Raw genomic sequence first — 16,953 nt, 5'->3', positions numbered from 1 at the left:
TCACCTCAGGTATTTCTCCTGCCTTTTTTTTTTCTCGTCTTTTGCCAATTACACATAGACTGTTTGATATTGTTCTGCAACTCGTAAGTTTTTGTTCTTTTTTTGACTTTTTTCTTGGCATGTCCAGTTTGGGTAATTTCTGTCTTCATGTTCACTGATTCTTCTGTGTCCAGTGTGCTAAGTGTGTCCAAGGAATTCTTTATCTCTGATAAAGAATTTTTTTATTTCTAGCCGTATTTTTTATTTCTAGCATTTGACCCTTTCATGATTTCCACCTCTCTCCTCAGATTGTGAATCTTTTTCTGCTTGTTGTCCACCTTTTAAACTAGATTCTTTAACATATTCATCATAGTTATTTTTAAGTTTTCTGTCAGGTAATTCCAGCTGCATCATCTTTGAGTATACTTCTATTGGTTGCTTTAGCTCTTGATGATGAATTTCATTTTTCTCTTGCTTTTCTGTACGGTTCATAATTTTTTATTGAATGCCATACATTGTGTGTAAAGGAACAGAGGAGACTGAAGTAAATGGTATTTACACCCAGAAATGAGGACATCTCTTTTTTCCGTCAGGTTTTTGTTATGAGGCATTGCATCAATTTAGTCAGAAGTGGAGCTGGGTTTGGTTTTTGTTGTTGCCTATACCACAGTCTTCACATACTTCCAGCAATTGACTGCTATTACTTTATGCCTCTTAGAGTGGTGCCTGAGGTGCAAAATATTTATTTTACTTGAGTCCTTTTATTTTGAGCCCTTCTGTGCTATGATGAATCCCCATTTTATTCAGAGTCCTTAATACGATCAGCAAGGCTCTACATGATCTGGTAGAGGGCCAGATAGTAAATCATTTAGGATTTTGTAGGTCACATAATCTCTGTCACAGCTATTTAATTCTGCTGTTTTAAAATGAAAACAGCCATAGACAGCAAGTAAACAAATGAGCAAGACTGTATTCCAGTAAAACTTGATTCACGAAACAGGCAGTGGGCAAGATTTGGCCCATTGGCATAGACCTATCCAGGGATAGATCACAAAAACATATAACAGTATTTGTAGTTTAATATGGCTTCCCAAATAGTTCATTCATGCTGCAAGACTGGTTGCTTATTTTGTTTTTTAAAAAATCTTGGAAAATTTTTTCACAAAATATAATCTGAATATACAAAAATATAAGTGGAAGTTGGAATAATTTAATGCTAACATTGATGTGGTATGAAATCAACCAGTCTGCCTATTTAATTTGTTGCATACATCAAAATGGATTCAACCCAGTCCACATTCCCTTCTAGAGTATCTATAACATTTTCATATTAGAATGCTTCATTCATAGACCAAAACATGACACTGAAGTAAGAGACTTGTCCTTTCCAAGGGTTAGATGTGAAGTTGGTTAATTGAAAAGACTAGAACTGTTAGAGAAGTTGTAGCCTAAAAATGCTGTCTTCATTCATAAAGTGAATTTCTCCAAATCCTAAAAAAAATTTAAAAAGTGGCATTTGCTTAAATAACTAAAACAATTTTTAAGTTAAAATTTTTGAAATTTGTCTAGGCACACACAGTGGCTCACGCCTGTAATCCCAGCACTTTGGGAGCCCAAAGCAGGCAGGTTAGGAGTTTGAGACCAGCCTAACCAAGATGGTGAAATCTTGTCTCTACTAAAAATACGAAATTAGGGGATTTCCAGCTCTCTGGAATCGCCTCGCACAGGGTAGGAGCTCCCTCCAGGATTTCCCTTCTGGAATCCCCTTCCACACTCTTCCTGGAAGTCTTTCTCTTCTTTTCCTTTCCCTGTCTTTTCTCTACCTAAATAAAATCACCTTTCTGCAACAACAACAACAACAACAAAATACAAAATTAGCCGGGTGTGGTGGTGGTTGCCTGTAATCCCAGCTACTTGGGAGGCTGGGGCAGGAGAATCACTTGAATCCAGGAGGCGGAGGTTGTAGTAAGCTGAGATCATGCCACTGCACTCCAGCCTGGGCAACAAGAGTGATAATCCATCCCCAAAAAAAAAAATGAAATTTTAAATGCTTAAGTTTACAATATTTTGTTTTAATGTGGCTTTGGGATTTTTGACAAATCCCTGTTTGTTTTTTCAAGCCTGCTTAAAGGTTAATTAATTAAAATGGGTGAGTCCTCATGTTTACTAATATGTATTGCAGCTCTGTTGGTACACCAGAAGGCCAGAATGGAACGACTTCAAAGAGAACTTGAGATTCAAAAGAAAAAGTTGGATAAGTTAAAATCTGAGGTCAATGAAATGGAAAATAATCTAACTCGAAGGCGCCTGAAAAGATCAAATTCTATATCCCAGATACCTTCTGTAAGTCTTTATATAACTGTTGTGATCTCTGTGCTTGAACATGACAGTAGGCCATCTAACATAAGTGTAGTATCTCGATCTAGTTTTCTTCAGATGTTCTTAACTCTTATTTGTTTTTCTGTCCTTACTTTCCCCTGCCAAACTCCATTCTTTATTAACTAATGACATAAGAATTCAGTGTAAATCTTACTTACATAGAATTATTTTTCAGCTCGAAGAAATGCAGCAGTTGAGAAGTTGTAATAGACAACTCCAGATTGACATTGACTGCTTAACCAAAGAAATTGATCTTTTTCAAGCCCGAGGTAACGTTCAGTGCATACGTAGCTGAAATTCATTGTATTAATTCACCAGCAGTTTTCTTGTGGCTAAAAACAGACTGATCAGTCATAATCTTACTGTCTCAGAACATGTGGCTTTGGAGCCAGACTTTTAAGAATATATTTTAAAAGTTACCCCCATCTCAATGGTACTGTGTTAATTGATAAAGCAGAGACGATAATAAAAATAAGGTTTAGACATTCTTTGGACAATGATAGTTTTTTATACTTGATCTATTAATGACAGGCAATGATTTCTTATAGTAAATAATGTTTACAATTTAATTCAGTTCCGTAGAGAACTAAAGGAATTTTGTCACTTAAACCTAATTCTGAAGTTGGATAAATAATAAAAAGATATAAAATGGAAAAGACAGGAAGGGGAAGGAATCTAACCATAAGAGAAGTCTTTAATCACACTTTGGACTGTGTTTCAGAATCTACTAAACTGGAAGATGATTATTTTTATCTTTTTTTTTTTTAATGTTGGTTAAGTTGTTTATCTTGAAACATTCATAGAAAAATACCATATTTTAACTCTGGAGAGAAAAGGTCAGTGCTGTTCTAGAAACTACAATCCTGGAACTTATTCTTTTTGTGTAAAATTTTAACCATTCTATTACGTTAGTGCAAGATTTTTATATTTGCTTGAGGTAAAGGTGTTTAGTTGCTTAAATCCATGTTTGAACATTTAAAGTTGCATTTTAAATTGTGAAATTTTAAGTTATTTTAACTTGCCACATAGAACAAGAGTCTACTTCTGCCTCTGTTAATGTCTTGCCAGCCTTAATTTGACTTCTTTTACAATTTGCCACTTAACTGTGTTTATGAGTACTACATTATACCTACGATAATATATTTGAAACATGTTTTGAAATCTTACACGTAATTTGAGATTAGAGGGGCAAAGTAAATGAAAAGCATTTCTTATAGCGTGATTTTTTTTAGAAAGAAATGTTTGTTTTAAAAAGTAAAGTTGTTTTTGAGCTATAAGCATTGATATATTTACTTTTTATATATTTCAGGACCACATTTTAATCCCAGCGCTATTCATAACTTTTATGACAATATTGGATTTGTAGGTCCTGTGCCACCAAAACCCAAAGGTTAGTGTATCTATTAAGTGTGAAAACTGTTAGATTTTGAAAAGCAAATTTTTAGAAAATTTTTCCTGTTCAGCAACCTCCCTCTCTAGAATTGCTTCAAACTTTGGCATTCTTAAATGAATTTACTAAGAAGATGTTTGTTTATTTTCATTTGCATGCTTGGGGTTGGGGAGAATGCAAAAATGTAATATATTTAACTTTTAAAGAGTAATATGCACGAGCTTAGGAATCACTATATACTCCCAACCAATAATAGCAAGTCTTGGTTAAAAAGAAAATCAGTACAAAAATTTGTATTATTTAAAACTAGACAAATTGATAAGGAAGATACCTTAGGGAGGTGTTTTTCCCTCCATGAATATTCTGCTTAATTTATATATAACTTTAAGTAATCAAAATACCCTGAATTCCAGATGAATAGTTTTCTGCCTACTGTCGTTTTACATTATTGATATTCTCAGAGTATATTCACAACAAACTAAGACATGTCAAAATATATCTGTGTGTTTTGATCCAGGTATCAAAATGTATGTAGAAATGGAAATAGGTACATAAGTATCACTGCTGAAGGTAAAGATATAGACATATATGCAGATTAACACTAATTGTGGTATATAATTTACTTTCAACTCTAATAAGAAGGTTAAAAGGTAAAAATTTGTTAATGCATACATAATATTATAAGAAGCAAACTGCAAGAACCCAAAAGTGTGGAAAGGTGGAGGTTATAAAGATATGGTAGTATTTTTGTATGCAACTGAAGTTAAGTTGTTATCAACTTAGAAAAGTATAACCAAATGTCAAAGTAAATCATGATTAAAAATCAAATAACAAACGAAGATAATAGGAGAAAAAGGGGAGCAAAACAGTTGTCAAATAGACAGGAAGCAACAAACTAGCAATAGTAAGTCCTCACTTATCAGTAATTACCTTAACTGTAAGTAGATTAAACTCACCACTCAAAAGGAGTTATATGCATGGATTTTAAAAACGGGATCTGACAGCAGCCAATGGGAGGTCCCAGTGGCTCATGCTCATGCACACAGTGGGAGGGGAGGGAGCACAGGACGTGCACACATCCTCTCCCTCATCCACCACTGCCACCTCCTGCTGCTACTTGTGTGCTCGTTAGGTGTGGACCTACCACCTCTTGTGAAGTGGCAGCTGAGGAGATTCTGGTGCTCGCCATGGCTGTTGAAAAGCCCATGGAAGGAGTCAAGACTGAGAACAAGATCATATTAATTTGAAGGTGGTGGAACAGGATGATTCTTGTGGTGCAGTTTAAGATTAAGAGGCATATCCCACTTAGTAAACTAATGAAAGCTTATTGTGAACAACAGGGATTGTCAGTGAGGCAGATGAGATTCTGATTTGACAGGCAACCAATCAGTGGAACAGACACACCTGGACAGTTGGAAATAGAAGATGAAGATACAATCGATGTGTTTTAACAGCAGACAGGAAGTGTCTACTGAAAAGGGAACCTGCTTCTTTACTCCAGAACACTGCTTTAAAGACCAGGATTATTACTTTCTCAATTAGAAAACTGCAGTTTGGTTCCACGACATCCTGACTACTACAGTATAGTTTACTCTTTCATTTCCCACCTCCGCATTCCTTTATTATACATTAAGTAACTGGTATATATGCACAAGCATATTGATTTTTTTCTTCAAACTAAACAGCCAGTGGTATGTTTTGATTGACATCAAGTAGAAACAGGATGGGGAAAAATACTGATTCTGTGAAAATACCCCCTTTCTCCATTCGTGGCATGCTCATTCAGCTCTTACCTTTATATTCCAGTACGTTATTTTGCTCTCACTATTACAAAAAAAAAAAAAATTCTCTCTTACCTTTTTCAATTGGAGGATTTTAATGTTTTTCATTTATCATTGTGAAATCAAGGAAAATTCTGTAACTTTTTTATACTTAGCTGCCACATGTAGGGCAATCTGTCTTTAAGTAGGGATAAATTACTTTTAAAAAAAGAAAGAATCCTAGATAGTTTTCCCTTCAAGTCAAGCTGCTTGTTTAAATAAACTTCTAGTTTAAAATGAAAGAAGAAATAAAAATAGAAATAAGATCCAATAATATACTATCTATAAGAGACTCATTTTATATCTAAAGACACGCATAGCAGAAAGTGAAGGGGTAAAAAAAAGATTTTATATAAATGGTAGCTTAAAGAAATAAAAAGTGGCTATATTTATATCAGACACAATAGATTTTTAAGTCTAAAACTGTTGAGACAAAGATTATTATATAATGGTAAAAGGATCAATTCAGCAGGAAAATATAAAATTATAAATACACAGCCCACAGCAGACTGCATTAATATGTAAAACAAATATTGACAGATCTGAAGACAGAAATTAACGGCAATGGGAGACTTCAGTACCCCCCTTACGATAGTAGAATATCCAGACAGAAAATCAGTAAAGAAACAACCAATTTGAACATAATGTTAAACCAAGTGGATATAGCAAACACAGAACTTTCTGCCAACAGCAAAAAAACATACATTCTTCTCAGGCACACACAGAACATTCTGTAGGATAGATCATATGTTAGTTCACAAAACAAGTCTAAACAAACCTAAGAAGATTAGAAATCATACCAGCTATTTTTTCTAACCACAGTGGAATGAAACCAGAAATCAGTAACAGCAAGAAAACCGGAAAATTTGTGGAAACTTACACTCATGAACAATCAGTGAGTCAAGAAGGAAATCAAAAGGGAATCTTAACAGTATCTTCAGACAAAAATGAAAACACAGCATACCAGAATCTATGGGAACACAGCTGAAAGCAGTACTAAAAGATAAGTTTATGAAATAAATGAAAGGTACGTTAAAAAAGAAGAGAGATCTCAAACAATTATACCTTAAGAAACTAGTAGAACAACAAGCTAAGCCTGATGTTAGCATAATGAAGGAAATAATAAGGATTAGAGCAAAAATAAATCAAAGAGAATTAAAAAAAAAAACACAAAAAAAGTAAAACTAAGGTTTTTATTTTCTTTAAATCAACAAGATTGACAAACCCTTAGCTACATAAATTGAGAGAAAAAGAGAGAAGACAAAAGCAGAACTGAAAATGGAAACATTAAAACAGATGCCTTAGAAATATAAGGATCATAAGGGAATATTAGGAACAGTTTTATGCCATCAGACTAGATAACCTAGAAAAAATTGATACATTCCTAGAAACATACCACCTGTCAAAGCTGAATCAAGAAGAATTAGAAAGCCTGAATAGGCCAATAACAAACAAGCAGATTGAATCAGTAGTCAAAAATCTCCCAACAAATATCCAGCATGGATTTAGAAATTTTTTAAAAAACTCCCAACAAAGAAAAGCCCACAACCAGATCATGAGTGAATTCTGTCAGACATTTCAATCAAAAATTAATATCAACCCTTCTTAAGTTCTTCCAAAAATTAGAAGAGGGAACACTTCCAAACTCATTCTGAGGCCAGCCTCACCCTGGTACCAAAACCAGACAAAGATACTACAAGTGAAGAGAACTACCGGCCAATATTCCTGATGAACATAGATGCAAAAATCCTTAGTAAAATACTGGCAAACCAAACTCAATGCATTAAAAGGACCATGCACCATGACTAAGTGGGGTTTATCCCTGGGACTTAAGGATGATTCAACATACACGAATCAATTAATGTGATACAGCAAACACTGAAGTAAAATGAAAGTAATAACCATGTAGTCATCTTAATAGATGTATAAAAAGCATTTGAAAAAGTTCAGTTTTAATTAAAACTCTCAACAAAATATGTATAGAAGGAACTTAACACAATAAAAGCCATGTATAAAAACCCTATAGGTAATATAATCAATGGAGAAAACTGAAAGCTTTCCCTCTAAGATTTGGCACCAGCATGGGTGCCATTTTTGCCACTTATTTTCAACACAGTACTAGAAGTCCTATTGTGGTATCCATTTTTCTGTTGCTATAAAGGAATACCCGAAGCTGGGTAATTTATAAAGGAAAAAAGTTTAATTGGCTCACAGTTCTGCAGATTGTACAGGAAGCATGGCACCGACATCTGCTCAGCTTCTGAAGAGGCCTCAGGGAACTTTTACTCATGGCAGAAGGTCAAGCAAGCAAGCAAGCAGAGGCATATCACATAGTGAACAAGAAGGTGGGAGGTGCCTCACCTTTCAAACAACTAGATATTGCATGAACTCAGAGCAATATCTCAGTCATTATTGTGAAACCTCCACAAAACTATGGATGCAGGATCCACCCCCACGACCTAGACACCTCCCACCAAACCCTACTTCTGACATTAGGGATTTACATTTCAATATGTGATTTGGAGAGGACAAACATCCAAACTATGTTACCTAGCCAGAGCAATTAGACAAGAAAAATGTATCCCAATCAGAAAGGAGGAAATAAAATTATCTCTGTTTGCAAGTGACATGATCATATATGTTGAAAACCCCAAAGACTCAACCAAAACAACTGTTAAAACTAATAAATTTAATTTAGTAAAATTGCAAGACACAAAAACAATGTACAAAAGTCCATTGTATCTCTACACACAAGCAACTATCAAAAAAGTAGATCAAGAAAACAATCCCATTCACAATAGCAAGAGGAAGAATACTTAGGAATACACTGAAAATTATAAAACATTGATGAAGGAAATTAAAGAAGACATAGATAAATAGAAACACAGCCTGTGTTCATGGATTAGAAGAAGTAATGTTATTAAAATATCCTTACTACCAAGAGTACTCTACACATTCAGTGTAATCTCTATCAAAATACCAATGGCATTCTTTACAGAAACAGAAAAAAAAAAATCCTAAAATTATGTGGAACCGGAAAAGACCCTGAATAGCCAAAGCAATCTTGGGTAAGAACAACAGAGCTGGAGACATTACATTTTCTGATTTTTTTTTAAATATTACAGTTATAGTGATCAAAACAATGTGGTGCTGACATAAAAATAGACGCATTAACCGATGGAACAGAATAGAGAGCTGAGAAATAAATCCATGCACCTATGGTCAGCTTATCTTTGACAAAGGTGCCAAAGTTATAGTGATGAAAACAGTATGGTGCTGACATAATGTTACAAAGTTATAGTGATCAAAACAATGTGGTGCCAACATAAAAATAGGCATATTAACCAATGGAACAGAATCAAGAGCCAAGAAATAAATCCATGCATCTGTGATCAACTTATCTTTGACAAGGGTGCCAAGAACATACAATGGGAAAAGGATAGTCTCTTCAGTAAATAGATGTCCACATGCAGATGAATGAAATTAAAACATTACCTCACACTGTGTACAAAAATAAACTCGAAATGGATGAAAAATGTAAGCATAACACCTGAAACCATAAAACTCCTAGAAGAAAACATAGGTAAAAAGCTTCTCGACCTGGTCTGGGCATTGATATTTTGGATATGACACCAAAAGCACAGGCAGCAAAAGCAAAAATAGGCAAGTGAGGTTACATCAAACTAAAACGCATCTGCACAGCAAAGGAAATAATCAGCAGTGAAAAGGCAGCCTACAGAAAGCGAGAAAATATTCGCAAACTGTGTAACCCCTAAAGGGTTTATATTCAAAATGTATAAGGAACTCATGCAAATCAATAGCAGTAGAAACCAATAACCAGATTTTAAAATGGGCAAAGGACCTGAATAGACATTTGTGAGAAGGTATACAGATAGCCAACAGGTATATTGAAAGATGCTCAACCTCATTAATCATCAGGGAAATGCAAATTAAAACCCAGTGAGATACCACCTTACAAACCTATGAGAATGGTTATTATGAGAAAGGTGAAAGATTACAAGCATTGATGAAGACATAGAGAAAAGAGGATCCTTATACACTTTCATGGGAATGTAAGTTGATGCAGCTATTATGAAAAGAGGTTCAAAAAATTTAAAATGTTATGGTCTAGTGATCCCACTTCTGAGCATATATCCAAAAGAAATGTGAAATAAGTATCTCAGAAAGTTACCTGCGCTCATGTTGCTTTCAGCATTATTCACAATAGCCAAAATATGAAAACAACCTAAATGCCTGTATATGGATAATGAAAACATGAGAGGCACACACGTACATACTCACACACATAACACACGGTGGAATATTATTCAGCCTTAAGAAAGAAGGAAATCCTGTCATTTGCGATAACATGGGTAAACCTGGAGGATGTCATGCTAAATGACATAAGCCAGACAAAGAAGGACAAATACTGTACGATCTCACCTACAGATAGAATTCACAAATGTCAAACTTATAGAAACAGAGAGCAGAACAGTGGTTCTGGGAGAAGAGGGTATGGAAGATTGTGGTCAGAAGGGTACAGAGTTTCAGCTATATAAGATAACTAAACTCTGGAGATCTAGTGTACAACAGTGTGACTGTAGTTAACAGTAGTTTATTATATAACTGAAATTTGCTAAAGGAGATCTTAAGTGTTCTCACCACAGTGGGGTGGGGGGAAGATAAGCTATATGAGGTGCTGAATATGTTACTTAACTTGATTGTAATAAGTATTTCACAGTGTATACATATGTCAAATCAAGTTGTACAGCTTTAATTTTTAACTGTCAACTATATATCAATAAAGTTGTGGGGGGAACAAAGCAAAGACAGCAAAATAACAGTTTTCATTCATACAAATTCTGATAAGTCAACACACGTGGTGAATCAGGTCAGCACTCCTGGGGTTATATCATCCTCACTACTAGTGTGCTGCAACAAATGCTCAAAACTTAAAATTTGTTCCACATGTTTGTGTTTTCAAATGTCTTCAGAGATAAAAATTATTTGTGTTACTTCTTCCTTCATAAGAAACATTAAGGTTTTTAGAAATATGAAAGTATGAATTATGGATAGGAAAATGTACATTTTTCCTGTGAAGTGAGGACACCCTAAAAAAATGTATGGTTACTGTTACTGAGAAATTCAGTGCCTAACACAGGGGAGGAAAAAGAGAGGTTAAGAAAAAATTAAAACATTTTATGAATCAGGCAGTTGTTCACATGCTTACATACTGGTAGGAATACCATGTTAAATTGGGTTTTAGGCTAGCAGCTGGCAAACAGCGACCCATGGGCCAAATTCAGCTTTCCATCTGTTTTTATCAATAAAGTTTTATTGAAAAAAAAAAAGAAATGAGAACAAGAAAGAACTGGTATGTTACTGGTTCTTCAGTTGGTTACAAGAATTTTTACATTCTCATTTAGTATTGTGTTCTTTCTGCTCCTTCATTTTTATATATAATTAGGTATCTCTCTGTCCTCATATTTTATTTAAATGTTTTTAAACATAGTTGGAATACAATGAACAGTTATTACAGAGGATCATAGTGAGATTAGGGCATTTGGCCCAATAAGCAAATGTTCAGAGACTAGATGCTATTTGGATGGTAATTGAATAAAGGAATAGAGATGACAGCAGTATAAGCACTGACTCTTTAAAATATGCAAGATGGGCATTTCAGACACTGAATGAGTTTCCTTAATATAATCTTCCTACCCTTTTTGAAAAATAAGAATTTTTTCTTATGAGAAGATTTCCGTTTTGCTTCAACGTAATCTGTTACTTCAAATTAATAATAACCTGTTATTTTACATAAGTGAGATAAAATTGGTCTTGACAGTTATTGAAGCAGGATGAGTACATGAAGGTTCATTTTGCTATCCTACTTTTATATATGTTTGAAATTTTCCATAATAAAAAAATAAGAAAGGTCCAAGAAAAAAATCCTTTACTTAAAAGTTTTTACATCAAAGATAGAAGTTTGTATGCTGGCTGTTTTGGGAGAAATAAGGAATCAATAATTTTTTGCAGTAAGGCTAAAATACACATTAACTTCATGAATAGAAATGTATTTAGTCCTTGAAATCAGTTCTGCTTCACAATGTAGAGTTTTCTAACAGCTAAAATTAAATATATTTAGATCATTCTTTATGATCTAATTTCTTCTTTTTTCTAATTTTGGTTATTTAGTTACAAATACCTCTAATAAGAAAAAAATTTATAATTCTAAGTACCAAGTGAGATTGATTATAAGAAAACCACTGGAGATTTTTCATTTTAAAAAATTTATAGATCCTTTATTGATTGCCTTAGGTATTACTTAAATAATGAAAAATATGCTGACATTTAATAGTATGTTGAAGTGTGAAAAGGTACTTCCTTATGGTCACTCTCCCTAAAATTTTAACTTTGCAGTTAAGCAGAAATAGTCAACAAAGTTTTACTAAACTTGCCAGGTGAAAATGTTTTCTAATGCCTAAGACCAAAATTCTAGTAAGTAGGATGGATCCCCAGATTAAAACAATTATTCTATAAAATATTTCCCAGATACAGAATGTGAAATGATTTTACATGATAAAAAGTCAAACTTTTTCTAACTGTATTTCTTTTCATGTGTTTCAGAGCATAGTAACTAGTATTGTCAGACCCTTGATTTTTTTAGTATTCTTACTTAGGATAAGACTTATTCAGCGTGTTTGTTTTTAAATTATTTAATTTGGGGGAAATACTATATAAATACTATTCAAGTTCTGCATGTGGCAAAAGTTGTGACAATAGAAAGCCAACACCTAAAGTTGAGGACTTAGTAATAACGTTTGTATATGATGAATAAGTAAGGTACTGCCAAAAGGGTACAGAGTTCCAGATATCACTTAATTTTTTAAAATTTGTCATAAAATTTGACTACTGTATTTTCATCTACTTGTTATAATAGTCTGTCTTTTAAAATAGCAGAAAAGGTATTAGTAGGGTAGGTGGAATTTGCATATTAATATACACTGTTTTAACATAGCTTTGATTCTTCAAGTTAATAACCTTGACAGGAAAAATTCAGCAGCTCATGCACCTTTTACTTTAAACCTCCCACAATTAATTTGTAGGAATGCTGTTCTAATTTCACTATGGGATCTAAATTTTTAAAAGTAGTTTCATAAGTGTAATTGCTTATTAGAGACAACCTTTGAGGAATATAATTATTCTCTGTATTTAAGATACCACTATCCATTTAAACATTTTAGAACTTTGGTCTTTTAGAGTTACAGTGACCTTTATGTTATAAGTAAGAAACATGAGACCTAGAATGTATATTATTTATCTGAGATCACAGAGCAGAGTAATCAGGAATTAGTAGCAGAGCCTGGAACAAAACTTCATTCTCACAACTCTGAATTCTAATGTTCTTTCTACCCTACCATACTAAATGTGATTTTTAAATATAATTATGGTAAAATTTGTACAGATTTACTTCTCCAGAGTCTGTTGGTAAGATGTTAGAAATTAGTTTATATTTTATTTGTGTCATCCAAGGCTTCCAATTTTGGGCAGGTAAAGAACATGAACTAACAGAAAAACTTCCCTTTCTGGTAGAACAAATATAAATACTACTCTACCCCAGTGGGAAATGAAACTCTAACTTCAGTGAGACTTACAGTACTGTTTTGCAGTGGGATACCTTTTTACAATCCTGAGTGCTATTACGGGAATCTTTGCTATTAGATACCATTTATTCTACTGTAAATTGGAGAAAATGATGCTGTTTTCTCCTTTTAAGGAGATACAGAGGTGATTATATCATATTCATGTTGTATTTCCCAGAGGAAGAAGTGCCAACTAGATAGGGGTTGGTAGTGATCAAGCATGTGTGTCTGTTCCCACTAGATGCGTCATTTGGGGAGCAAACTGTTTAAGGCTGTGCAGTACAACTGGTGTTTAAAGTTGCCTGTAATTTTTTAGACTTTGTGATTTTTTTTACTTAAAAAATAATTTTTTTTCTTTCTTACAGATCAAAGGTCCATCATCAAAACACCAAAGACTCAAGACACAGAAGATGATGAGGGAGCTCAGTGGAATTGTACTGCCTGTACTTTTTTGAACCATCCAGCCTTAATCCGCTGTGAACAGTGTGAGATGCCAAGGCATTTCTGAGCCAAATGGCCCTGTATCTTCCTAAAACCACATCTAAAGTTCCAGAAGCTAGTCTGCCATTGGGAAAAAGTTTCACTGCTACATAGGATTTTGTCAAATTGAAGGTGTGACAAGATGGTGTTGTGCTAATGTTAAATGTCAGCCCGCAGAGCTAATAATACCTCAGTATAATGTCATGAGCAGTTGAAATTCATCACATGAAAAGTAATCTGCTGAAAGACTTGGTTGCCCACTGCCTAACTGTGTACAGTGTTACCAGTATCCCATTATGGATAATTCTCATATGTTAACGCCTAGGTGTTCCCAATACCTTTTTCCCCTCATGTCACTACTGAATTTTGACAGGAGGAAGGAATAGAATGATAGCTTCTTTTATTTGTAAAGCTTTCAGTGAAACACTACATACACGAAGAAAAGGAACAAGGTTTAACTATTTAAGAACTGTTTGCTGCCACATAGTGCCATTGGATAGGGGAAGAACTTCAGAAATCTGTGGTACTCTTGGCCTTGTCTTTGTCTTCCCTGAACATGTCTCCACTCTGTGAAGCCAGCATCTAGGGGCTAAAGATGCAAAGGAAAGCAGCATGCATTGTCTGTACAAATGTGCAGTGAAATACCCCAAAGCTTTTCCTACTGTACAGATCTCTCGAGTCTGCTTTAAGTGATTTCTTTTCTTCTTGATTATTTTCTTATATTTCTATATGTATAGTGTAATAGCCTTTTGTTAACTAATTTTCTTTTTTCCTTTTAGTAATTAAGCACGATCATGTCCCTTTTTAAGCCTTACCTGAGAGGAACAATGCCTTAAAATAAAAAAGCATTAATGAGATGAAACTATGCACAGAATAACTTTCCTCTACTTATTCTGTACTTTGCCCTCATGAGTTCCAATGTTGTGTGAAGACAGACAGATGCTGCACAGTGAATTGCAGATGATATTGTAGAAGTGATGTCTGTAGGGCACATTAAATACTGACTTGAGCAGTGAGTGACACAACACAGTGTTTTTTCTTCCACAGGGAAGCTTAAAACAAAAGATATTTTTAACCCACTGTCAGAACAACAAGGTTAAGCTTGCTTCATCTGTGTGGTGTCCCACAGAGCTTTCACAAGTGAGTGTTATTGGGAAAGTACAGTTTCAAAACCAGCAACAGCAGCAGTACCTACAGCCCTTTTTTTGGAGAGAATTTTAAATGCTTTACTGTTGGGGCAGTCCATTTCTAAGCCTGACTTGGTGACAGTATCATGTATATTTATAAAACAAGGCTAGTCATATTTAGGACAACTGAAGAAAAGCTGGAAAAAAAGAAAAGCAAACTTGAACACTGAAGCAACCTCAAGCATCTCTTTATTTTGATGATATATTTTTGTAAAGACAATAAATATTCAGATGATCAGGAATGTATATAAATGAAATCAAGAAAAAGAAATAACAATATGCATTTAAAAAGACAGAATTAAGAAATTATATGAGTGCTTAGAATGGGGCTAAGGGAAGTGCTGTTATAGAGCAAAAGATGGAAGATAATATAGACTATCACCCACTGTAAATGTTTGCCAGTGGCTGTGTTTTAAATTACAGTTGATCTCTATGAATGTCAGAGCCTTAACTTTCAGGCTTTGCATTTTGTATATGGGAAGAAATATGACAATCCTAGATAATTAAACCATAGACCCAAAGCCCTTATATTTGATGCATTTTGTTTTAAAAATAGGCCTTCTTTTTCAGCTTCATCTGCAGTTCTATGTGAAGATTGATAAATCAGTTTTTACTTGTTTTATTAATAAAACGTAATTTGGATATCTTGAGTTGATGGTTTTGTGATTTAGCTGGGTAAACTATCTTTGTAACAGATAAGTTATTTATAAAAATTAAAAAACTTATATTCTAATATGGATTTTGTGACTTGTTTTCAGTTTGTGGGACAGGAGATAATTTTATACATCAGCGGATCATTTAAGCATTAATGAAAATCAGAGAAAACTTATTCTCTAGAGTCTCCTTGTGACATTATGACATCCAGCTGCATTTCTTAGACTATTTTTATCAATTTCCCTAGACTTCTTTTTTCATAGCGTTTGCTGATGTCCCCATGATGCAGTTGTAGAAAGGTCTGCCTCTAGTGGTCTTTTAAACCTAGTAGGAAGGAATACTCTTTGCCAGTGAATATGAGGACTGGACATGTTGGTCATCTGGAAACCAGCTTTGGGAACTTTTAAGAATTACAGGTTTAAGAACCTCCAATGGCTAGCTGGGCATGGTGGCGCGTGCCTGTAATCCCAGCTACTGAGGAGGCTGAGGCAGGAGAATTGCCTGAACCCAGGAGACGGAGGTTGCGGTGAGCCACGATCCCGCCATTGCACTCCAGCCTGGGTAACGAGCGAAACTCTGTCTCAAAAAAAAAAAAAAGAACCTCCAATGGAAAGATGGACTTCTAAGTATTTTTTTTTGACACAAATTATCCTTTGTATGTTTAAAGGGGTTCAGGTCAGGGGTGGAGGAATTGACAATTCATGTAAACTAGACTTCTCAGGAAAATTTTCATATTAACAAAATATCAGCCAGTATCTTTTTTTTTTTTTTTTTTTTAAGACGGAGTCTTGCTTTTTCGCCAGGCTGGAGTGCAGTGGCACAATCTCGGCTCACTGCAGCCTCCACTTCCCAGGTTCAAGTGATTCTTCTGCCTTAGCCTCTTCAGTAGCTGGGATTGCAGGTGCATGCCACCATGCCTAGCTAAATTTTTTTGTATTTTTAGTAGAGACGGGGTTTCACCATATTGGCCAGGCTGGCCTCCAACTCTTGACCTCGAGTGATCCGCCCACTGCAGCCTCCCAAAATGCTGTGATTTTAGATGTCTTTATAGATTTATTCTGTAATCCTGGGACAGTTCCTTGCTTTTATTGCCTCTCCTTGTTGAGTGACGGTAATTAATGCTAAACCCACCTCACAGGGGTGTTGCCAGGATTAATGTGAAACTGTCATCTGAACCAGCACCTTCTCTGTCACTAGGAACTGCACTTTCCTAAAAGTGGGTCATGTTTTTACAGGAATGGGCTTTGTGTTTTTCTCTCAACAGTATTAACAGATAAGCTTGCTATTTATCTGAATTGGTCTAGGGATATCTCAATGGATCAGAATTTGATTTTCAATCACTGAGATTGAATTTTTCTCTCTTAATGTCAAAGGTTGGTAGCTTTGCAAAGATTATAAAACTTTCGAAGGCTGACCTGAAGATC

At 34.7% G+C, this 16,953-nt stretch overlaps 2 protein-coding genes across 5 annotated transcripts in view; both read left to right on the top strand.

The window, feature by feature from the left end:
• TAB2 (TGF-beta activated kinase 1 (MAP3K7) binding protein 2) overlaps positions 1 to 15,612 on the top strand; it is an 89,389-nt gene extending 73,777 nt beyond the window's left edge. For 2 of the 4 annotated variants that reach the window (XM_017505756.2, XM_017505755.2), the window contains exons 4-7: positions 2,162 to 2,322; positions 2,534 to 2,627; positions 3,668 to 3,748; positions 13,574 to 15,608. In XM_017505756.2, the coding sequence (XP_017361245.1) occupies positions 2,162 to 2,322; positions 2,534 to 2,627; positions 3,668 to 3,748; positions 13,574 to 13,716 (479 nt within the window). In that variant the 3' untranslated portion in view covers positions 13,717 to 15,608. Of the gene's footprint in view, positions 1 to 2,161; positions 2,323 to 2,533; positions 2,628 to 3,667; positions 3,749 to 13,573 lie in introns of all 4 variants that reach the window. The other 2 variants (XM_017505754.2, XM_037730371.1) reach the window with 2 other exon arrangements.
• Positions 3,761 to 12,845, top strand: SUMO4 (small ubiquitin like modifier 4). The gene is given in 3 exon segments (XM_037730372.1): positions 3,761 to 4,975; positions 4,978 to 5,018; positions 5,020 to 12,845. Coding segments are annotated over 3 exon segments (462 nt in total). The 5' UTR covers positions 3,761 to 4,758; the 3' UTR covers positions 5,224 to 12,845.
• Positions 15,613 to 16,953: the final 1,341 nt, after the last annotated feature.

Source organism: Cebus imitator, unplaced genomic scaffold (assembly GCF_001604975.1).
Source record: "Cebus imitator isolate Cc_AM_T3 unplaced genomic scaffold, Cebus_imitator-1.0 Scaffold341, whole genome shotgun sequence".
Taxonomy (NCBI): domain Eukaryota; kingdom Metazoa; phylum Chordata; class Mammalia; order Primates; family Cebidae; genus Cebus; species Cebus imitator.
Note: the sequence above shows the minus strand (reverse complement) of the source record. Positions and strands in the feature narration are given on the sequence as shown.